General features: G+C 31.3%; 1 protein-coding gene across 9 annotated transcripts in view; it reads right to left on the bottom strand.

Moving 5' to 3' along the window:
• Positions 1–1,487: 1,487 nt before the first annotated feature.
• Positions 1,488–25,864, bottom strand: part of LOC126734959 (uncharacterized protein CG43867) — a 180,777-nt gene continuing 156,400 nt past the window's right edge. For 5 of the 9 annotated variants that reach the window (XM_050438818.1, XM_050438820.1, XM_050438821.1 and 2 more), the window contains exons 10-18: positions 18,585–18,758; positions 18,004–18,227; positions 17,734–17,910; positions 17,515–17,676; positions 17,079–17,297; positions 16,313–16,513; positions 6,193–6,550; positions 4,965–5,869; positions 1,488–2,483 (exon numbers count right to left, since the gene is read on the bottom strand). In XM_050438818.1, coding sequence (XP_050294775.1) covers positions 2,019–2,483; positions 4,965–5,869; positions 6,193–6,550; positions 16,313–16,513; positions 17,079–17,297; positions 17,515–17,676; positions 17,734–17,910; positions 18,004–18,227; positions 18,585–18,758 — 2,885 coding nt within the window. In that variant the 3' untranslated portion in view covers positions 1,488–2,018. The remainder of the gene's footprint in view (positions 2,484–4,964; positions 5,870–6,192; positions 6,551–16,312; positions 16,514–17,078; positions 17,298–17,514; positions 17,677–17,733; positions 17,911–18,003; positions 18,228–18,584; positions 18,759–25,864) is intronic. The other 4 variants (XM_050438826.1, XM_050438825.1, XM_050438824.1 and 1 more) reach the window with 3 other exon arrangements.

Genomic DNA, 25,864 nt, shown 5'->3' with positions numbered 1-25,864 from the left:
AAGATTAATTGAAAAATGAATTTAAATTTAATAAACTTACACCTACCTATCTACTCTATACTTTTTTTTTTAATAAAAAAAATCACAATACGTTGTAATATATTTATATGAAAAAATAATAAAATTCAATGATGCCTATCATCTCTTTTACTTGCTATTTTTTTACAAGCATAATCTAAAAAAGAACAAAAACAATTATCTTTATTTGGCTAAATACAAAGTTCACGTCAAAAAGGAAAGTACAAAAAATGGACGCAAAAAATTAAAGTATTAAAAAATATTTAATAAAATATCCAGTTTAAGATCAAACCTATGCACATAAATTTTTGAAAATAGCAATTAAATTAGGAAATATAAAAATGAAAGGCAAATAAAACAAACATTTCAATTGTAGCTCCTAATTGAGCAACAACATTTATAGTTTATAATTTCAAACTTCTGACATATTTATGTTCCAAACATGTAGGGCATAACATCGGATTTTGTAAATATATTTGTGAGTGGAGGGAGACTGTGTTTTCATGTACCTTATCTCATAATTTACACTGCAAAAATGAACCTAACTTCTATAACAACAAAAAATATGATTTACAATAATTACTACTATAAAAGTAATTCATTGAATTGTAAATAATGTATACAAACATATTTTTTTTAGTTTTAAAAAGTTTTTTTACCTAAAGAACTTTTACAACTTTCTTATGAGTTATGGCCCAATATCTGAGAATCTATATCTAATACAAGTCCCTTTCAATATCTTTAGAATATAATACGTTTATTTTTTTATATTTAATGAATTAAATATGCTTATACTAAATATTGTTTTCGATAAACAAAGATGATTAAACTTTTTATTAATTATTTTTTTTATTAAAAATGATTAAATTTTTGTTCTAATTAGTCAGCTTTGTTGGAAACTACAAAAATTCGCTATCTTTCTAGGTGCACAAGGCAGCCATGTTAAAATTCACAAACCTATAACTTACTTACAAATGTGACGAAACATATGCAGAGCCATATTTTACTTGTTTTAAATAAATTAGCAATTTTGTCAACAATTTTACTGAAAACAAATGATGAAAAGCTGTATGCGACTTCAGATTTTTTCCTTTTTTACTAGTCCTAAAGTAATATGGGGTTATTCTAGTTTTTATATTCCCAAACAAAATTATTTTTTTTAATGTCAGATCATCTCCCTATATTAATCCTATATTTAGAATTTTTCACATTTATTTCCAAAAGATCTAAAAACAAAACCTTTCAAAATATATGCATTTAGATTTAAAGTTGATAAAAATCTCTTTATTTCCATGAAATTTTAATTTTTATCTATGGTCGCGTTTTTTTTGGGATTCAAAATTAATTTTTTAAATAGAACATTCTCCTCTAAAAGATTTTTTATTTTTGTTTATGTGCATAGGTTAATTATAATATATTACATTATACAGTAAGTACTAACAAACTGGGACTGAATTTACAGAATATTTTTTTTTTACATCAGGCCGTTTACGGAAAAATGTATATGAGTGAAATATTCAGTACGCTTCAAAAGTTAAGCTGCATCAGTTAGACAAAAAAAATATTCAAAAAGGGTTGTCCAAATTTAATGAAGATCTCGATTGTTAAAAAAACTTTTTTTAAATCGATTTTACTAAAAACTTTATAAAGGGTATCAAATGCATCGATAATCTTAAATTTTCATCAACATGTCTTTGTAAATAAAGATGAATGGTTTATTCTTAAAATGAACTTTTTATTTTTTTTCTCTTGTCTCTCACTTTGTGAGACATAAAATAATATAAAAGTAATAATTGATAGTTAAAATATTAAAAAAAGAAACTTTTTGGTTGCTCTAAGAAATGTAAAAAAAAATTATTTAAGACATGTTTTAGTAATATGTTTTTATATATTTCTGGTGCTGCGGCAATAAAGAAAATAAGTTCAAAAGTTAAGCAATTTAACACTAATCACTTTGAAAATTATTAACACCTTTTACACTCCAGGTTACCCACAGAATATTACGCAAGACCCGAATCAACATGAGTTCGTCGTTTTGACTCAGATCTTTGAACTCCATGGTCCGGAGTCGATTTCAGTATATCAGGTTGCGATTGGTTAGCCAATGTGTGGCTAATTATCGATTGGTTTACTATTGATTGGTTAACGGAAACCATGGTCCCTCGACTTAAAGTTCCCAAAAGTGGCGTGCCGGGGTTTGCAATAAGCAGATTCATATAATCGGCAATAAGTAATGTCAGCTCGAGTATTTTTGGTTTGCTTAGTGTAAATATCAGTTTTTGGGAAGCCTGCTGGTCATTTTGAGTCACAACTAACATAAAGTCCTCCTGACATCCTCCAAAGGTAAGTACGTTGGAGTAAGGATATCGATTCCGTTGTTGCATTGTTGCCAAATCTAAAGCCGTTATTGAGTCTTCGCTTACTGCTAACCAAATCATTGGGGAATCTTGTTGCCGCAGTCTTGCCTGAAGTTGCAAAAATAATATTTATTTATTTATCAAAAGAAATAAAAAAAGACTTATTACAAGTATAACAAAAGAATCTAAATTTAATAAAATCAAACCTTAAAGGCGTCAGCCAGATCAAAACCTCAGGTCTGATCGGCAGGGTTAATATGCGGTATTAAGCCTGCCGATCTTAGAAGATAGAAAAAATATAAAATATGTCTACGTTCCTAAAAACCTTAAGGTAGAGATCCTGCTGATGAAAAATCAATCTATTTCAACTGAAATAAATTTATATGGAATTGATACTTATCAACCAGGACGTTAATGTAATTCTAACTTATTTTTACTAAGTTCGATATATTCATAGAATTGACTTATTTTGACAACACAAAAAAAATAAGTACATAATTAATTAAGAATGTTTAGCCTTTATTTGCGTAGCTATAAAATGCAGCGTGCAGTTTTTTTTTAGAAATTGTGTCAATGCAGATTACTGAATTACTGTAATTTATACTTTGCATCCAAAAACATTATTTGCATATATATCAGCAGGTTGCAAACTCTAACTTACCATTGATTCATGAGAGGAGCAATTTAAGAATGTGCTATATCAACTATCAAAAGAGCCTTACTACCCCACGATTGGCTTACGAAAATACTGGAGATCTATGAAGTCTGCCCAAGAATAAGAGCTGTGGTGCAACATCTTACAGCAACATGACAGACAAATATTCTAATTAATAATAGCAATGCTAGAAATATAAACATATTAAGAGGAATATTGCAAGAGAAGAAGGTGTAGTTCTGTATAGTAAGTACTAAATCCTCTATACACCCTTCTAAATAACATCAATAAGGAAATTTAGACATAAAGTAAAGGAGCGAAGAAAACTGTTCTTGTATATGGATAATTTAAGACTATTTAAAAAAAACCAAAATCGGCTCCACGCTAATAATAGTAATGTAATATATAATAGATATAGTGCATAGACTAATAATAGATATACACCTCAAAACCAACGAATCGACTACACGCGATTAAAAGCAGAGGTTAGTGCTTAAAATAAAAAAGGGGTTACAAAAGTGATCAACACCAAACTATCTGCAAAAATCAAATCGACGCATTGAACTGGGCTACACCAGTATTGACCTATACTTTTGAAGTGGTCAGACGCCGATTTAAACATACTAGATAGATTAACGCATCGTCTAATGACAAAATTCCAATGTCTGTTCTGTTTCTTGCTTTAATTAACAGTCACACTTAGTCACTTTTGAATCAACAATAAAATTTCTTACATTTCTTATACGTTTTTATTAATACATCTAAAGCCATCATTATATTCTAGCTGAAGTAAGGTATGAACTCAAGGGAAATTTAGCGAGTTGGTAACACAACGTCAATGGAGAGCACCTAAATAAGCAAATCAGTCTGCCAGCATCAGTAATTTTAATAAATTCTTTTTAAAGAGAGATTGAAGTTTAACTAGTGAACTATTTAAATTTGACTAGTGACAGTTAGTCTAAACACACATTTTTCGATCTCTGTTATTATTTACCTCCAGTTTTTGTATAATAAATAATAATAAAATTCTCTCCTAATAATAAAAAATTATAATAAGAGATAATACAAAGCCGCCGTTCTCCTTATTTAAACGTGTTACCAAATGTTAGGTCCAAAGTATATCATAAAAGAAATGTACTGTTGACGTTTTGTTAATGCTTTGTCCTTCTGGCTTTAGCTTTAATATTAGTTTAATATCAGGTTTATTAACAACTCAAATACATCTAGTAAAGTCGGTAAAAAATCATTTTTAATTTTACTTTAAAAGTTAGTTAAAAAAAACTGCTACAGTTTTTTATTCAATTAATTTCTAAACATTTTGAATAATGAAAAATAATCTAGATAAACCAATAGATATAAATTCTCCTCCAGAACGCCATTTAATTATCTATTGTCCTTTTTTTATCTTATTTTGCAAGTTCAATACTGTCTCCATTTAAAAAGTTGAATTTGCCTTCCTAGGTTTTCATTGAATAAAGATAACTATTTGTTAACTACTCCAACTACCCACATACGGACTTTGTATAAAAGGATTCTACGGTAATATTCGTTTATGCAAATGAATATGAATTTTTATTTATTAAACTAAATTGTGGCAAAGCATCGTAAACTATTGAGGTGACTGTATATAAGCGAATCTCGGAACAAATGTTATTTTTAATTTCATTTTAAATAATAGTCAATATTTTTATAGGTAGACTAGCAAGAAAAAAGTAAATAAATACTTTTATACCTACTTTTGAAAATGATGCAAAAATATATTTTTAATTTTCAAATTATGAATATATTAAGAGGTGTTGATTAATATTTTTAGAGCCACGAGTATGATTATAAAGTTTGCTTATTTTACGACCAATAAAAAAAAAACGTAATTTTCCTTAGCTTTCGTGTAAAGAGAACTTAACAAAATTAAAAAAACATTAAATTCGTATTACCTGAAATAGAGTGGCACCAAAATATGGCCACTTCCTTGTGCAAGTCAAGTAAATTCTAACACAATCCAGCTGAGTTCTTCCCTTGAGCGCTCGCCATTTAGCCAGCAGTTTTGCCTGAAGTTCCGCTAAACCCTCTTGAGTTAACTGATCCCTATACCGATAAGGATAAAACTTATCAATAGCGTTAAGCGCTTGGTTGGAATGTGCCATCAATATTCCATGGACATTATTCAATGCACTTAAGGTGGACGAATTCTGCAGAGCAGATGGAGGACTGAAAGTGCCATTTAAATTGGACTTTGGACTTTGTTTGACACTGGATGTTGTAGCATGAGTATTAAGGGTGTTTCCAGCGCTGGAAGGTTTACTTGATCCCAGAGGACAGTCGCCTATATCAAGTTGGGCCATCAGTGCGGCAAGTTCTAAAGCTAATTCTCTACTTAAAGGAAATCGTCCCTGTACAATTTGTTTGTTAATTTGATAACATAAAAGTAGTCTTTCTTTATCGGTTTCCAATCTTGCACTGTTCTTCCACCAGAGTCGGTTTTTATATGTTAGTCTAATAACTTTACTATTTTCGAACTTGCCCATGCCCTTTTCTCTTAGGGCGATTTCCCATTTAGAAATTAAATCACAGAGTTTGGCATTAGGGTCTAAAGTATGTTCCAGATCTTTCTCAATCGGGTCATCGCTGAACAATGAAAATCCGTTGCTCATTCTACATCCAATCTCATGAGCAAGAGTATCTTGGAACTCTTTAATGGTTGTCGAACCATCAAAGCTTGTAATGTGGTAGGCGCCGTTAAGAAGATGAACTGGCATTGAATGGGGTAACGAATGGTGTTGAGGATTCTTTAGTAGTATGCTTAGAACTTCCATACGGCTAGGTTTAAGCTCCCTACCACCTAAAAAATAATTTAATAGATGATGATTGTGAATAAAGCAGTAGTAAATAAAGCAAGATTAATAATTAATGAAATTTTAACTATGTGACATACGCGACGTAGTACAATTTAAGAGCTTTTTCAATAAAAGTATGAAGTTTTCGCTTCGCGCATGTCACAGATGAAATTTCATAGTAAATCAGGCAGAAATAAAGCAACTGTAATAATGACAAAAAGTGATATCAATCATTTTGTGAAGTTAGATTATTTATTTATATTTTAGTTAAGTATAAGTTTTTGTTAAATAGATATCACATCATTCAAAATCGATTTAATCAATTTACCTGCTATGATGGTCCTCTCCAAGGCTCTTTCACAATATGAAGCGTATTTTCCACATTCAGTTCTATTATCAGCATTTCTCTGAAGATGATGCTTTAAAAACCACAACAACCTGGACGATTTTGGTACAAAGAGGCTTACGGCTAAGGCCAGCAATTGCCATCCCTGCAAAAGCGTGTACGTCGGAGGTGCCTTGGGATCTTTGTACTCCTTGTAACATTCCTTGTGTTCTCTATACTTCTCTTCTTGGGATGCCTGTATATTTGACAATGCGATTTGATCATCAGATGCAGTACTGTTAATGCTCGGCGCGTTGGTTTCGCACGAGAAAAGACTTTGCGTTGCACAAAGTAGTAATTGCTGAAAAGAGTATTGGTGTTTCTTATATTTGTTACCCTAGACACTAAGCAATTCAACTAACAGATATCTGCAAACTAAATATAATAAATGACAGGGTGATAAATGATGCAAGGATCAAGCTATAGATAGAGAAAGAAAAAAATATGTGTTAGAATGAATATGTAAGGTAGGACGTTCAATCTGTGTTATGACAAGTTACTTACTCTTGCAAAATATGCGTAACATTTTTCTTACAGGACTTAAATTTGTCTTCATTAAAGAAAATTCTAATGGTTATTTGTAGCATATATATATTTATTATACAGTGGTTTATCACGCTTATTCCTACAAAGAAAAATGTTATTTTAAGTATACAGGGCGAAGTTTAATTTTGCATTTAACCTGTGACCTCATCATCTCTAGCAAACCTCACTTTGAAATGTCAAATCGGAATCCCCATCGTAAGACACACTTTGTAGGCAGCACAAAATTATATATTTAACCATAACAACAAAAATCAAATTGTTTGACAGACAAGTTAATTAAAATTTGTATTGTTGTGACGAATTCATAATGAGTTACTTATTATATTGGGTATTACGTCACTTATAGCAAAAATCAATTTATCTTGAGCGTGTGAAATAAAAATTTCTAAATTGATTTTTGCCATAAGTGACGTAATACCCAATATAATAAGTAACTCATTATGAATTCGTCACAACAATACAAATTTTAATTAACTTGTCTGTCAAACAATTTGATTTTTGTTGTTATGGTTAAATATATAATTTTGTGCTGCCTACAAAGTGTGTCATAAGTGACGTAATACCCAATATAATAAGTAACTCATTAGACAAGTTAATATTAAGCAAAAATGTGTGATAATAACTATATTACTATAATAACTAATTATGTTTATTTTTTTTAGTATGATGATAATTCGTTGAATGCAAAATATAATCCAATCTAAGTATTCAATAAAAGTAATCTATCTGCTTCAGATTTAGCTTCTTATTAGAACTTTTCTTGAGGTTTTATTTTAATTTTAATGGTATAAGGAAGCCATTTGATATACCAAATTTATATATTTATGTTTTGATTATTTTAAATCAGCAACACTGCAAGTGTTGAGAGACGATGATGAGTTATCATGATTGGTATTTATTTTATAAAGAAAAAACTTAAAAGAAGTATAGTAATATAGGCGATTTTTTAAACCTTTTAAAACATCTTCTTTCTTAGTAAATAGTTCACTCCACTTCCAAAATGAACTTCTTCAATAAAAAAAAGTTATCAGTACGGTTAATTCAGACATTTTTACTGGTTTAGGGTGATTGACAGAATTTTATTAATGCAAAATTAGGCTTCATGGTTTCATTCCTAAATTGGTGTTTTTTTTTAAAACTTATAAGTGTGGCTCTTTTTGACATGAAAGTACTGTAGGTATTTATATGCGTTTGTGTTTCAAGTTATCATGTACCAGTACTAAAAATAGGATAGTATCTTTCGAAACATTTATAAAAAAAATTTAAAAACGTACAAAATACAAAAAATTACATTTAAAAAACTAACGAGACGTCGTTATATTGAATAAAGTTGTAAGAAACGAATATAGGTGTATTGTACATTTTTAACAAAAGATCTAATATCTTGTTGCTATGGTAGTTGTAACATCTAAAACAATAGGAGTTTAGATATTTTATATTATTTTAGATTTCACTTGAAAGACGTAATGCCACGATGTTTGAAAAACTTTTTTAATATACTGAGCTTGATCCTTCTTGAGCTCCATTTCTATATAGCTCGATACTTCCAGCACCTAAATCTTTAATGAAATTATCGACAATCTAGTTCCAACAAAAGTATTTTAGCCGTAGATTTTTACCTACACTAGAACAACCAAAACACCATCTTATTACTACAGAATATTTAAACTACTTAATAAAAGGTTTAAATTTGCCAAAATATATAGCAGAGCTTTTGGGTTCTCGTTTAAAATAATGAAACTTATTGATGTCAATATCACGGAGCACCGAACTGGACAAAACATTATCTATCAAACAGTAAAATTTGTACAATGCCAAAAAGGATATGTTTGCAGAAATTGGGATACCCTATAGTTCTAGTGAATAAAATATACCTATGAACAGGTCTACAGAAAACTGAATTTCCATCTCTTCTAATTGCTCACTCAGCATATCTAAAAGAAATTTAAAAAAAAGTTATGATCTTACTAAAATCTGTAAAGTATCTTGGATGATCTCCATGTTATTTGTATTATTGGGATATATACTAAACTATCATGACTTATACGGATAGAACTTGGTGTTGAAAAACAAAACATTTAATTTAAGTCAATTGTTAAAGCTAAAAAATGTTAATGCCGCCATCACATATTAGGTAAGGGCTGATGGAATAAGTTGTAAGAAAATTGGATGGACTCCAATAAAAACTTTCCAGGCGTGCTTAAAAGGATTTAAGCGAGTTAAAATAGTTTTAAAGCAGTAGTGACTGTATTTTTAGGAAATAATAAATCCGACAACTACGAACTAACCTGAATAAAGGTGGAAACCACGAAAATAAAATATGTTATGAAATGGTAAGAGGGGACAAGATTAATTTTTTTACAGAAGCAAACCTTTTCATGTTATATAATTTATCAGTGATCTATAATCTAATTTATTTAAAAATGTAATATTCAAATTTGACTTTAATGTTCAATTTTGTATTCGTCCATGTCTGCAAAAAGTTGGAAAATCTGAAAACTGGAGATACTACAGACCAAAATATGTGGATGGACACAAACATACCTTAGTCCAAAAGATGATAGTTTGCGAGATACAGGGTGTCAAAGTTACAACTTTGCTTTCTATTTTTCCTTATTGCTTGAGAAGCATTTCAGATTTTGGCATAAAATTCGGTATAGGAAGGTTTTCTAGTTTCTTAGAGTCCGTTATTTTTTATAGTCAAACTTCTAGAAGGCGCCACTTACAGCACTATTTCTGTAAATAACTTAACATAATTTTTTTGTGCTAGTGGATTTATGACACATACCCTATACAAAAGGACATAGGAATAGAAAGAAAAAGAAAGGCAATAAGCGATAGGTTCGAGGATCTATGAGGCCATTAACTTCTTCTGTATCTTCTTCCAATCCATTTAGGATCAAGTTCTTCGAAAGATAGATTACCCCCTGCATCACTGTGATTCTGAGGTGAACTGAGGTTCCAGAGATTATTCGACCATGTCACCATACATTTCGCAATTTAAATTTCTTTTTATTAATAAACCGTTAATTACATCTTCCAATATACCAGATATTATATACTAAATATTAACTCTGTGGGATTGCACATGTCATTTTATAACGACAATTTTGTTTATTTACGTGCCTATTTAAATACAGAAAGAACACTCAGCACTAAAAAATATATTTTTGATGAGCCAAGGCTCTGCAATAATTCTAGCTGTCACAATTTCTTGAAGCGTTTGTATTTTAGAGGAATAAAATTTAGGTAATTTAAGTACTTTCCTTTCAGATTCACGAGATAGTCCGGTTGCTGAGTCGATAAAGTAGACTTTAACGACAATTGTCCGAGTACTTCAAATTGCTTCGTCTTGATCGAATCTTAAATCATCCCTTTTTTTATTTGCGACACTAGATACAATTGACATTTTGCTACTAGTTTGCAAATCTACAAGTGACTTACATCTCTCTCCGGATGCCTCTAGTTAAATGCTTAAGCTATTCTTAAAAACATCTTTATTATATATAAAAATAATTTCAAGAATAATACTATTTCTCTTGCAAACAGTACCAAAATAAAAATCAAATGTAGGTAATAGCTCTAATAATAGCAACGGTTCACCTCTTAAAGTAAAAATAGGAATTCAAAAATACCTCTCACAAACAAATATTTAAGACACCACTTTTTTTCAGAGAGTGTAGGTGTCTCTTCTTTTATGCTTGAGTAGAAACAAATATTTTATCAATTTGTTCAGGTATCAATAAACAAAAATTGTATAGGCGTAAAATGTATAAGAGTTGCAAGATTAATGCTGCGGTAGTACTAAGAATGATTTTAAACATTTACTAAATTAATAATGATAAATAAAATTTTGTTTTAATTAAGTAATGTCTTATTTAATAAATAAATTATTACCACATCGAAGGTAGTTGGTTTTATAGGGTACCAAATAGTAGAAATACCCAGTTTTCAGATAAAATATTTCAAGTAGGGTATTGTCATTTAAGATTATAGAGTTAGGGTAGCTAGGATTAAGTGAATACAAGTTAGCTATAACATTATTTTGTTTTCTCCTCTTAAAAATTTTAAGAAAGTCCCAAAATTTAGAAGAGTACTCTATTCTACTTTCCCAGAAATGATTCTAAGCTCTTATTCAACTCAAAAATTACAGTATGGGCATCGGACATTTTTATTATTAATAGGTTATAATTCCAAGCTAGAAGACTTAAGAGGTCGTATGATATCCTATCGTATGGTACCTTAATTACCAATTGTTATAAGTAAGATATACAACTAATAATAGTTTTTAATTCAAAGACTTTGATTGGATCATTAGGGGAAAATCGATTTATGCCTTTTAATCTATGTTCTTTGATAGAGAATAAGTACTTTATATCCAGTGAAAATGAGAGCTAAAATATAACAGAATAGTAACAATAACTTACAAAAAGATACTTATTGAAAGTTTACCCATTCAAGACCCTTAACTTGCTAATAAAACTATATTTTCATAAGTTGAGCAAAAGATAATTATAAATTATACAATAAGATCTGTAATATTCTATATATTTAATATAAAGGGAGTTATTTTTAAGAGCTTTCAAGAGATCATAACCTTATAATAATAATAATAATAATAATAATAATAATAATAACCTACCTACCTACTTTGTATAAAATTATCACTACATGTTTAACACAGCGTATTTATCAACACTGTGAGGAAAACAACATCATAGCCACACAACAAAAAGGATGCGCTAAAGGTTCTATGGGCTGTAAAGAACAACTTATTATCGACTCTGTCATCAACAACCAGGCATATCACAACAAGAGAAATATTTTTACTGCCTACGTCGACTATAAGAAAGCCTTCGACTCAGTACCACACGAATGGCTTATAAACATTTTAAAAGTGTATAAAGTTGATGGTAATACTTTGTTTTTTCTAGAGAGCGCTATGACAAGTTGGAGAATAACGATCCAGCTCGAAATACAGGGTAAAAGCGCAGTAAGTACAAACAACATTCCAATTCGAACAGGAATCTTCCAAGGGGACTCACTGAGCCCATTATGGTTCTGCCTTGCTATGAACCCTCTTTCGAACGGTCTTAACTCTACCAACTATGGATTTAGCATCCGAGATAATAACACCGAGATTGCAAAGTTAAATCACTTACTGTATATGGATGATTTAAAAATAATGGCTGCAACTAGGAACCAGCTAAACCAAATGCTGCATATAGTAGAAGAGTTCTCCAACGACATCGGCATGCAATTTGGACTAGATAAATGCCGTACTCTCAATATAATCCGAGGAAAAATTCAGCCAGGAGAATATCAGATGCAGAATGTCCAGACCATCGAGGCCATGGGCGAACACGAAATTTACAAATACTTGGGGATGAAACATTGAACAACAAACAATGAAATGCGAACTGACTAACGAGTTTGTGAAAAGGGTAAGACAAGTTTTGAGAACCAATCTCAACAGCAAAAATATGTTTAAGGCACTTAACTCCTACGCATGTTCAGCTCTTAGTTATTCTTTTGGGGTAATTAATTTGAGTAGGACATACATAGAAAGGCTACAAAGAAAATTGAGGACCCTACTTACCAAAACGCACAACCACCATCCTCGAAGTGCCACTGAAAGAACAATGCTTCCCCGCCACCTTGAAGGAAGATGATTAATAGATCTGGGTAAACAACTTGAAAAACAAATCACTAACTTAAGATCCTATTTTTACAGGCAAGGAGAAAATTCCACGCTGCATCGCGCAATAAATCAAATAGACGATTCCACTCTTCTACAACTTAAGAGCGAGGAAACGCACAGCTTCCATCATACGGACCAGGAGAAACTCCGTATCTGGATGGAGAAGCCCCTTCATGGGCGGCATCCTAATGAGATCAGCCAAAATCATATCGACACTGCTTCGTCGAACTATTGGTTGGTATCAGGCAAGATGTTTCCAGAAACCGAAGGCTTTCTACTCGCCATCCAAGATCAGGTTATACCAACAAGAAATTATCTCAAGCACATCGTCAGAGATCCGTCCGTACAAAACGACAAATGCCGGTATGGATGCCAAACATCAGAGACAATCCAGCACATAACAGGAGGATGTCAGGCCTTTGCAGCGACAGAATACAAAGAACGGCACGACTCAGTTGGGAAAATTTTACATCAAAATCTGGCAATGAAGTTGGAACTTATTACAACAGAGAAGGTTCCGTATTATAAATATACTCCAGAACCCGTAGTGGAAAATGACCGATATAAGTTATATTGGGACCGCAGTGTACTTACCGATCAACATGTAAGGCATAATAGACCAGATCTTATTTTAATAGATAAAATTTCCAGGAAAACAACTCTAATTGACGTAGCCATATCGAACAACAATAATGTGCAAGAGAAACACACTGAGAAAATCGCCAAATACAGAGATCTAGAAATTCAAATCGGAAGGCAATGGAGAATGGATAATGTTCAGACCATCCCAATTGTTATATCGACAACGGGTGTAATACCAAAGAGTCTACTGGAATACCTTAAACAACTAGGAACTGGCGAACATCTATATAAGCACATGCAAAAGGCAGTACTACTGGCAACTGCTCGCAGCACCCGAAAATTCCTAGGAGATAACTCTACATTTCAGGTCACTTAAGGGCACCGAAAAGGCCCCCACAGACCATAGAGCTTAATCCTTTTGATATCGGAGGTATCTGGGATAAGTAAATGATGCCCCCTCCCCCCCCCCCTTAGAGGGAGTGCGAGCCTTAACTGGCTGTAAATAATAATAATAATAATAATAATAATAATAATAATAATAATAATAATAATAATGATAATAATAATAATAATAATAATAATAATAATAAGCAACACAAATTGTATTAGGATCGCACTGTACTTACAGATCAACGAGCAAGTTACAATAGGCCTGACCTAATACTAATCGATAAAATGTCTAGAAAGACAACAGTAATACCAAAGACCCTGATCAAAAACATTAAACTGCTCAACCTTAAGGAAAGCATCTATAAGCTGATGCAGAAGTCGATGCTATGACCCACATCTCGAAGCGTCAGAAAGTTCATTGGAAACGCAGATAACATCAACTTCTTTAAAAAATATATCATGTACTTTTAGTCTAAGTTTATTATTTGTTAATAAAAATAATATATAAGGTGTTTCGCCCGAGTAAAACAGCATTTTGCAGAGCGTGTATTATAACTGAGCATTTACTTAGAAGAAAACCCAATTTTAAAATACGATTTATAGCGTAAGAAAGATCGTTACATTTTAAATAAAGAAAGATGTTTTTACGAAACAGAGGTGCAGAAAAAGCAAACTTTTTCATCAGAAGAACGTATTTTAAATAGGTTTCTCGCAATTTTTTTTGCAAAATAATGAGATTTTTTAAAGTCTGTTAACTTAAACTTCACTTGTTCCAAGTTTCAATCCTATCAATTAAATAGAACAGGTTCTAACATGGGGTTGAAAATATTACACGTAAAACCCTATGACCCGAGATAAAAAAAATGCACTGTATATAGTCATATCGCATACACTTAAATCCAGATCATAAGAGGTAGATAGATATATATCTTAACATAATATATAAAACCGTTCAGGACTTTACATACATTCCTTAAATAAAAATATTCTGCTAGTAAAAAATATATTAACATGAAAAGAACCATTTTTGGTGCCAGAGGGATTTTGCAATTGATAAGAGTTTAAACCTTGAAAATGCAACATTTACTCAAATGGAAAAAAACAAATTTTATATAGTCCGCGCTGAAATTATAGGTGGTTTCCACGTAACATGCATCGAAGTTTATTTGATATGGGGTATAGGTAGTATTGTAAATATGTGTAGTGTAGAGTAACGATCTAGGCTTTCTACAATTTGACAACTATTAGCATTCACTCATGTATGAGAGATAAATTAAATATAATGAGAAACTTAAATAGTTGGCGTAAATGGTAACAATAAATAGAAACACCAACATTCTTTCCTAAACATAAATTTGGATTATAAGGTAGATTTATCATGCAAAGAACCAAACTAAAAATTATATAATAAACTAGAAACAATTGTAATAAATTGTCTATTGCTACGGGTATTAGTCTTACGTGCACATGCTAAGGTTTTAGTTTGAAGTGATTTATTTACATAATTAAACTAAAAAAAAAGTTTAACTTTATAAATGAGTTTAGGTTTGAGTAAACCGTTAAGACGCATGCATTTTTAAATTAAATTTACAAATTTTGGTTTTTAGCACGCGTTAATATAGTATAATAACAGCTTAAAAAAGGCTCACAATTATTTTACCTAAGACACATATTACACAGACATACATATCTTATTAATTTCATTAATTAAGACACACATTTTGGGTTTTGCTTTAAACAAACTTTTTTCCCATTTTGATTTTTATCCTAATGTTAGAGTATAGATAGTTGTGGTGCAGAGCTAGTCGTTAAATTGAAAATAGTTCTACAAATTTTTTAATATATCACAGCGACTTGATGAATGATATAAATGTGAATATATTGAATTTCTATATTTTGCTAATACTTTAAGATAAAGTAGCATAATTCTGTTTCAATATTGGACCGAAACTTAGAAACACACTTCTGTCTGGAACACTTTCTTTTTATTTGTTATATATTAAAAACAACAAACCTAATTAAAATGTCATTAAATCCCGTTCCCTTTAAAAACTCATGGAACGAAACACTTGCAATATTAACATTTTTTTGCTGACGAGTTAAATAATTTAGACAGTTAAAGCAAGCCAGTATATAGAATGTGGAATGTTCAAACTACAAGGCTTTGCAATAAAAACACCTAATACATTTAAACTGGTGCCCTAGTTTAGACTAGTAATTTAGACTAGTGCCCCACCCTTTTGGGTGTACAAACAAGAGGATCGACTAAGAACTGAACCCTAAATAAACTTAACCAACGCTTAACAAATAGAATAAGAACAAAAAAGTACAGTATCTATAAAAATAAGTAAAGTTTTTATATTTTTATAACTATAATTTTTCATTCAACATTATTTTTGTATTTTTTTTGTTAAAAGTTTTGAAACAGACGAAAAAAGTTATTTCTAGTACTAATATAGGTAAAGTGAAATTAAAAAGAAACAGAATATCGGTAATAAATGATAATAGGAGCTATTATACCCTGAAATGCTTTTCTAATTTCTTCAAAACTATAGATGTTTCAGAATTTGTATTTATACTGCTGTTAAAATATTATTAATATATATCATCAAGTAAAAGTGTTTATGCTTACTAGACGTATAGCATTGTTATTAAATGTATCTAAATTCAAATATTTTATTTGCGTTAAAACTATAAGAGCTTTAAGTTAACTATCAGCATTTATAACAAACAGCACTACTATAGAAATAAATTGTTAGTTTAATGGCAAACAAAATGGATATCGGCAATAAACAAACTTTTGCACTGTTCAACACCGTTCTTAAGTAATTTTAGTGTGGGTACCTGAACTCCTAACTTTGGCAAAGGTACACTTTTACTGGTTTGTTTAATGAGAGCACAAATCAATTCTGCCTGAAGCTCGGGCATGTCCAGGCACTGTTGTAGTGCATTTTGAGCCAGCACTACGTGGTAATCTATACCAGCCTGGTCCACAGCCGCAGAAAGGAACAATTGGAGACTTTTAAATAATTTAATTGCCTCGGCCTGTAAATAAAAACCTTAAACGTCATAACAGTTACCATCGATAGAACCAGACTGCTAGTTATATTATTTAGTAATTTACTTAAACTGCATTGTCAAATAATTCTTTTTATACAAATTATTTCATATCTATGTCATTATTTACTCTTTACCTAATTAGGTAAAATTTTAAAAATTATTAATCGAGTAAAAATCATTTTTTAATACTGGTAATTTGTAAGTTAAAATATTATTAGCACTATGATTTAACGTTTAGATGTAAAGACTTAAGTGCAGAAATCAATGTATTAAGTTGTAATAACAAATCTAAGTTACAAGTTAAAAAGAGTACGAAAGCCTTTCTCCTACTATTACTTACTACCTAGAGTTTGACCTAAATTGAACGCAAATAAGGTCGAGTTTTACATTTCCCTTTCACTATCAAGTATAAGTAGGAAATAGAGGAAAAAGGAAATAGGTCGTTCTCTATTTAGCTTAAAGCTTAACCTGTGATTTTCTATTGCCTATATATGCATAGCTATTTTAGAACCAAAAAATACATTGTGTAATTAAGAAAAAATTAATGTACCTGTAGAGCTTCTGTTGGCAAACTTGTTAATGGGAAATATGATGGTACAGCTCCATCTTTGGCACAAGATGCATGTAAGAGGACAGGATGTCTCCATAGTACGCAATTGGGATCGCCATCCACCTCCATTAGTTTATGTATTAATTGTTCATATTGGGTACCAGTATTAGGGCCTCCGCCGCTGGCAACCGTAAGGTGATATAACCATGCATCTTTTTCCTATAAAATTCAAACTTATATAACAGAAATCTATTCGCATTAAGGAGTAAAAAATTAAATTATGTATTATTTAAGCCTCCTTAAGAAAGTACTTTTATATTTCTTAGTTATATAAACTAAACAGTACACACATAAATGACCATTTATGGGATATGGTTCAAATTTAACGATCAGAATTTAAGTAAACTGTATATTATAAAAAAGTAAAATGCCTTACCTGCTTTCCAGGACATAATAAATAGGTCGGACCGGAATTATTTGGAAATATACCTATCGTTAGGTCTGGCTGTTCAGAATCTCTTTCTTCAGAATCAGAGTCTGATAGATGTTCCACTTCTTCAACACGTGCTTCTCTCATATTTATTTGGCCATGTGGAGTCTAAAATATTTAACATATTTTAGGACGGCTATTAAAATTTTTTTATTTTATTCTTACGGTATCGGAAGGAGACTTAAAATAGAGAAACATTTTTCCGATAAGAACACACCAGCATCTTTTAGCGTGACCATTCTTAACTTTTGTTAACCACCCTTGTACTGATGGCTTATTTTCTTCTTTGCTTAGTAAAATTTTAGTTGCGTTTCTTCGTTGAACATTTTGAAGTATTCGAAGCTAAATTTTAAGCAGAAAAATACATTAAACATTTTCCAAAAAAAATAATTTGATATAGATTTTGCACTACATATTTAAATTTAAACTTCTTACCCAGTCTTCCATTGCAGTAATCGTATCTGCTGTTAGGTAGTAAGTTTTTTTGCCCGTATCTATTTCGAAAGTATTTGAGCCGTCTGCTCTTGTTATCTTACAAATTTCATCTAAAACGATTTGACCTTGGGGTTTACGATTAATATCACTTTGACTTTTATAATATGTTAGCACACCATTTTTCAAAACAAACCATTTCTTCCTCCATGTTTTTAGTTTGCCACCTAAAATAAAACGTGATCACGAATTGATTCTTAAATTTAAATTATTTTAAATAATTCAAACATATTTAAATTCTAAACCCAGGCACATTATATTTTTTAAACTATATTAGTATCTTGGATCGAGACATATCTCTAACTTCTGTTTTTGACAGCAATTTTACTTATTTTTAGGCCTGTTTTGTTATTTTTTGATAATGTGTTTTTACAAATTTTGTAGTTTAGAAATATGTATTGGTTCTTCTACGAATTTGTAATTTTTTTTAGTTTTTAGGATGATTGTACACAAGATTTTGTCTTACGTAATATAGCATATTTCTTTTCTTCATAACATCTTTTACTAACGAAACTTGAACTTACCCAATTTAGCTAACGAACCACATTTCTCCAAACTTTCTATCCTTTTGGGACTGTCTAAATAGGAAGCTCTTAGCATCATGGAGGACTCAAGACTAGCTGTGTCGCAACTAAGCGCATCTGGAGGTACAGCGTAATCGTCGGAAAGTCCAGATTCAAACGATATGTCTGAAATTACTTGAAGTTATTTTACATTAGCTATATTCTAACAAAGAATTAATTTAAGCAAAAATTAAGAAATAAAATAAAACGTTTAGATTAAAGGAAAAATAAAGCAAATTTTAAATAAAAATGGTAAGATAAAATATGACTGACCAACAGGGAATGATTATGTCTGATCCTCAAGCTATTGCAAACGCATTCACAGATTTCTTTAAAAGTGCATATATTTCATCCACTGCTACACAACCTGGCAACAATGCTCAAAACATATTTGCAGATACCATCATTATATCCAGATTCACGGAAGATGAAGTATTACGAGCTCTTAAAACGATTAAACCAAAAGCAACTGTTAGACCCGACAAAATTCCTGCTTTCCTTCTCTATGATTGTGCCATAGCTTTTGTTAAACCATTAACTTTAATTTTTAATTTCGCGAATTAAGAAAGCTTTCCTGATCTTTGGAAAATATCTAAAATTATCCCTGTACACAAAAAGAGTGACAAAAATCTTATAGAAAACTATCGCCCTATAACAATAATTAATAACTTTTCTAAATGTTTTGAACGTGTTCTGCATACTGCTTTATATCCATCAATGAAACATCTGATTGACAGTAGACAACACGGTTTTATGAAGGGCAGGTCTACCACAACAAATCTAGTTTCTCTTACTGAATTTATAACTGAATCAATAAATAACAACTCTCAAGTCGACGTCATATATACGGACTTTTCTAAGGCCTTTGACCGACTCGACCATGGCATTCTCGTTAACAACTTCGATCGAATTTTTATGGATTTTCTTTCGGCCTAACGAATCTTTTTAGATCCTACTTGAGTGACCGCCCCCAGTACGTAGAATGCTATGGTCGAAGCTCGGCAAAGATTGTTGCCGCCTCTGGAGTCCCACAGGGCTCGATTTTGGGACCGCTTTTTTTCAACTCATTTATTAATAAAATATCTGATGAACTTTCTGTAAATAGTCTATTATACGCGGACGATAAAAAAGTTTTTTATAGAATTAACAGCATTTTGGACTGTATTTTACTTCAAAGTGACTTAAACAAACTTAATGCATGGTGTAAAAATAATAACCTGCCTCTAAATGCTGCTAAATGTAATGTTGTTTCTTTCAGTTTAAAGAAAAAAATAATTATTTATGACTATACCATAGACAATGTCACAGTCCCTAGATCAACAGTTTTGAATGACTTAGGTGTAACATTTGATAGCTCTCTTTCTTTTTAGCCAGATATTACAGATATTGTCAAACGTAGCTACAGAATGCTAGGTTTTGTAATACGTAACTCTCATAATTTTAATAATATCCTCAGCCTAAAAATCTTATTCTTCTCATATGTCAGATATATACTTGAGTATGCTTCTCAAGTTTGGTCCCCTTATTACCAAAACCATATAAATGAGATTGAAGGTATACAGAGAAAATTTCTAAAATTTCTTTGCTATAAATGCGATGGAGTGTACCCAGAAATCGGTTTTCCACATGCACGGTTACTGGAAAGATTTTTCTTTCATTCTTTAGAAGATAGAAGAAAATCTGCTGATTTGCAGTTTCTATATAAATTAGTGAACAACTTAATCGACTTGCCAGAATTATTACAATAACTGAACTTTCACATACCTCGCATATCAGCCAGAAACTCACAAACATTTTACCTACCTAGACCAAGGACTAACTTTAACAAATTTTCTCCACTACGCAGAGCCTGTAACACATATAATTCTGTTCAGGGTCAATGTGACTTATTTAACTGTAGCATAGCAGATATCAAAAAAGTACACTATTCTTAGTAAAACTTTGTTTTTTTTTTTTTTTTACTTTTCTCCTTGTTTTTCTTTTTAAGCATTTCCTTATTGTTATTGATTGTAAATGTATTTTTTTTCCCATTCAGTAATTGGATGTATTTCTGTTGAATGGCGTAAATAAAATAAAATAAAAAATAAAAATAAAATAAAATAAGATACCTACAAGCTTAGATTAAAGTAATTTTTAGAATACGTTAATTTTACTACGATCAAGATTGACTGCGACTTTTTTTATAAAGAAGATATGTTTAAAGACTTTTAACACTAAATAGTTGGGGTTAAGTTGCCACCAGATAATTTTAAGATAAAGCAATAATTGGATGAGATTATCGAAACAATAGATAACGAGGAAACTTATAAATATTTAAGAATTATACTAACCTAAAGAATGAATTAGCAAACAATTTCTTTAAAAGAATGAGACGCCTTCTAAAAGCAAACCTTGGCCGTAAAAACTTGTTTAAAGCTAAATAAATAAATACGTATACTCTTGATGCACTAATCTTTAGTATTATATGATGGACGAAGACGGATATCGATATCTTGAAAAAAAGGCAGAATACTATTAACAACGCGAACAAACATCAACCTTGAGTGAACCACCGTCAAAATATAGGGGAAAGAAAAATGACAAATATAGGCAAATAACAAACCAGCAAATTTCTTGCCATCATTCTCTATACTGAGGGCTGTAACATCCGAAATACGTCGCGTATTATATGACACCATTCAATATTATTTAAATTTTGGGAGTTCAGGAAAGTTGGATTAGAAAGATAATACATGGGAGACACGTCAACGAGATTCGACAGGGTTGACAGTCGTTGACTCAGATCAACTTTTTATTAAAATTGGAGGATTATAGCAGCTATACAAGATCAAGTCATTCCAATAAGAAATTATAATTATTTGAAATTTGGTATACCTATGGATTGGAAAGATCGGAGTCTAAGCAACATAGAAATTTGCGCCAACAGAGTATAAAAAGTGATATGATTTAGTAGTGGGAATTTTTTATGAAGAGCTTGCAGAAAAACTAAAGCTTTTGTCAACAGATAAGGTATTATATTACAACCACAAGTTGTACTAGGACCGGATGATACTTACATGTCAGCGGGCGAGTATTAAAAGATTTAACTTAGTTCTAATAGATAAAGTCTCTAGCAAAGCAACTACCATTTATATGGCTATTTCGGATAATAACAAGTTAGGAGCAAAATACAAATACAATAATACTTATAAAAATAATTATTAGCAAATTAATAAATTGTGATTCTTTTCCTTAAGAAAGACTAAAACATTAGACATCCATTGTGCCGTATGAGAAGCAGACGACTTGATACCACTTAAACTCCAGGAGCTTGAGCTGTCAATACACCATAGACCATACAAGCTTGGATGGGAAAACCACTACATAGAAGGCATGTTCACGAGGTTCAAGTTTGTCGTAGGTGACCCGACGGTACAACGTTACAGATTTAGGTATAGATGTGAGACAACGTAGTCTCTTCGGCATGTCACCGGTGGATGTCAAACTTTTGCACCAGCGGAATATAATGACGGGCATGATCTAGTTGCAAAGATACTGTAACAAGAGCTCGCAGAAAAACTAAATTTCTTCTCAGCAGCCAAGGTACCATATTATAACTACTCGTATAAGCCGAAACCTGTTCTTGAAAATGACCAACACACAATATATTGGGATCGTACTGTACTTATAGACCAACGAGTAAGTAACAATAGGCCTGACCTAATATTAATTGATAACATTTCTAGAAAGACAACCCTTAATAATGTAGCTATTCCTAATAATAACAACCTAAGAGCGAAACATAATGAAAAGAGTTAAGTACAGGGATCTAGAACACCAGATACGAAGACTATGGGAAATGAGAGAAGTGCGGACAGTTCCAATTATTGTGTCAACAACAGGAATAATACCAAAAATCCTGATCGAAAACAAAAAACTGCCCAACCTTAAGGAAAGCATCTATAAGCTAATGCAGAGGTCGACGCTATTATCCACATCTCGAATCGTCAAAAAGTTCATTGGAAACGCACATAACATCAACTAATTTAAGAAATATATGTAATTTTAGTTTAAGTGTATTATGTCTAAATATAGGGAAAAACAGAGTCCGATAACATGAAATAGACTCCATCAAAGCTTCATCCTTTTGATATCTGGGATAAGTTAATGTTCCCTTCCTCCCAGGGGGGAGTGCGACTGCCGTTTGGCTTGAAATCTGATAATAATAATAATAAAAATAATATTCCTGTGAAATTCAGAACCGTGGATAAAATGAAGCAAAAAAGTTAAATACAGTGTGGTAAGAAAGAACTAGATGAGCAATACTATAACGACAGTTTTTCATTCTTCAAATTTCCAGTTACGTAAAAAAGTAAAATAAAATTATAATAGAAGTGATATTTAAGATTGTAATACTTAACTATATTGGGTTACTTTAATCATATTTTCTGACGTGACTTAAACTTATCAACATGCATGTTCAACTTGCGGACATTTGTTTTGTTATGTTTTACAATATATATTTAATTATCCCATAATCAGCGTGGGTTAACGATAAAGGAAAATATTTTATTTATTTATGGTAATTTTGCAATATACGCAGATCTTCTGTCTTAAAATATAAATCCTTTCAAATATTTCCAGAACATGCACTTTCCATCCTATCAAACATAACTTTTCCTTATGGGAGAGATTTTCAATATTATTCTTTAAGAGAAATGGGCGCAACTTCATAAACGATTCGGTTTCTACAATTTTCTGTATTTACAAATTTTAAAATTGTATTTAACTAGGATATAATTTATAGTGACGGTTCGTAGTAATATAAGACTTCTCAGAAGTTCTAGGCTAACATCAGAGAGTTAGTTTAAAAGAATTTGTATCTAATGTTTAGATAGGTCCAGTAATTCGTTTACTTTTTTGTTTTGATCTGTTTAAAATATTTTTTGTACCAATTTATAAGTAGCTCTATAGATAAATAGATCTAATACTATTGCGTTTTATCTGCAAATTTTTGCTGTATCTATTATTAATTACAAGGTGTTTTTTTAATATTGCGACAAAATTCAGGAGCGTGTTCCTTGGACGAAATCAAGTGAAAAAGCTCCTAGGAGCATATGTCCTACACGTCTTAGATTTTTCACTACAGGGTAGTGACGTTAAAAAAAAACTTTTTTCGATAAATTTGATAATACCCCTATAGATATTTTCCAATCTCCCCCATAAAAAAAAATCTAACGGCGTTAGGTCGCAAGACCTAGCAGGCCACAATATAGGTCCCCTAGTACCAATCCAATGATCCCGAAATTCCTGATTTAAAAAATCAGTCGTAATTCGTGCGTTGTGCGAAGGACAACCGTCTTGCTGATAATACGTGTTTTGATTTTTTTTGGAATATCAACTTTATGAAACACCCTGTATAAAAATATTTATCATTAAAAAGTACTTTGAGAAAGTGTTTTCAGAAGTCACTTATCTTTAATAGAAATCAATCAAACCAGATGTATTCAGAGCAATTTTTATTTTAAAAGCTTAGCAGAGCGCTTTCGGCGTATGAGCCATCATCAGTGCTAACTGAAATGAGTTGGGTGTTAAATGCGTAAAAGACACTATAGTCAAAGGTGAACGTATGGAATGTACTCACTTGTCAGTTAAGCCCAGAAGTTTACCATAGTGGGAACACATTCGATATTATTAAAATTACACGTAACATTTAGACACACTTAAAACTATACAGAACACTAAACAGGACGAACAGTATCTAAAAAGGGGAGAACGTTGGTCTCCTTTGTGTTTTGTTTACATTTATTGTGGTTTCTTAGATGGCGGGAAAAAAAGTGTGTCAAATTAGGTTAGCCTACAGTTAACTTTACTTTCCCTCTTCTACTTATCTTTAATAGCAAAAAAGTTATGGCTAATTACCGAAATCGACCAAATTCAAGAAACGCCCACTAGCGGCCAAACAGTTTGACATAGTAAAATTTTGATAACTTTCAATTTTTTTTTACAAAATTTGAGCTCATGACATATAAGTCAATTTTTTTCTATCTGTTCGGAAAATACGAGTTTTCTGTTAAAACAGTCGAAATTGCACCACCCTGTACATTATACAAATAATAAGCCTTTTTTACAGTTTTAATATTATCAAGGTTGGGCTAGTACTTTCAGTATGTTACCATAAATCTTTAATTTATTGTGATCCACTATAACAGTATAATTAATAAAACTTATGCGTCAAGAGCCTATTCACATCAAAGATAAATCATTGTGTCTGCTCAGCCAGTGATCTGAAGTTTTTTAATTTCTCCTAGAGCATCCATTATATGGGCTACCATACTCATTGCTTCTATGGTTATCTTCGCAATTCGTCAAATAGTGAAACGTATTTGCCAAGCTCTCCTTAATAAGAAAACTAGCTTCGGCTAAAAGTGTAAACTTTACGACATAGAACTTGATGATTTGATGACGAAAACTGAGTTATTATAGTTGTCTAGCAAAATTATATATGAGCTGTAAGCCTTGAATCTGGAGGATGTCAGAATACCGACCAATAAATACGGTACTTGTTGCTTTCTACGATCGCTTTAATTTCGGTTGGGGCATATGGCAAAATCGATATTTTATCGATAACTTGTTGATAATAAATATACTAGGACCTAAGCTCAGATGGTAGTACAGTACTCGTACTGCAGCATTGTGACAGTGCATGAACCGGACGTGGAGAGTAGATTTTAGAGTTAATTTAACGTTGTTCTTCTCATGCGTATCTGTAATTTTAAACTGAGAGTTTTTTTAACTTTTTCCAGAAAACTTGCTACTTTCTGGGTACGCCACGAGAACAACCACGGCTTCGTTATTTTCTTTATATCATCTATCAATTATCTTTTAAACGTAGTGGTTTTAAGGAGATCCAATATAACGTCCCAAAACTTGAATTGTATGGCTTTTCGATTTTTTTCAAGATAGTTTTTCCTATGTTGCAACACTATTTAAGACTATTCTAAGATATTTGATAGTTCATGGTTATTTCTACATAATTTGCTCTTTACACTGTTATGTTTATTTAAAGCCACCTTAGGGTTCCAAATTTAGGTTATCGGGTTATTATGATTTAATTTATTCTAAAAAAAAAATTTGGTTTTTTATTACCTTCAAACGTTCTACGTTCTTTTACATTAAGTAGGATATTAATTTTAGTCTTAAGTGTTTTTAAATGTATTCTTAAATGTTATTTTAACTTAATAAAATATTTTCCCATTGGA

This window comes from Anthonomus grandis, chromosome 4 (genome assembly GCF_022605725.1).
Source record: "Anthonomus grandis grandis chromosome 4, icAntGran1.3, whole genome shotgun sequence".
Lineage (NCBI taxonomy): Eukaryota > Metazoa > Arthropoda > Insecta > Coleoptera > Curculionidae > Anthonomus > Anthonomus grandis.
This window is presented reverse-complemented; position numbering and strand designations above follow the sequence as displayed.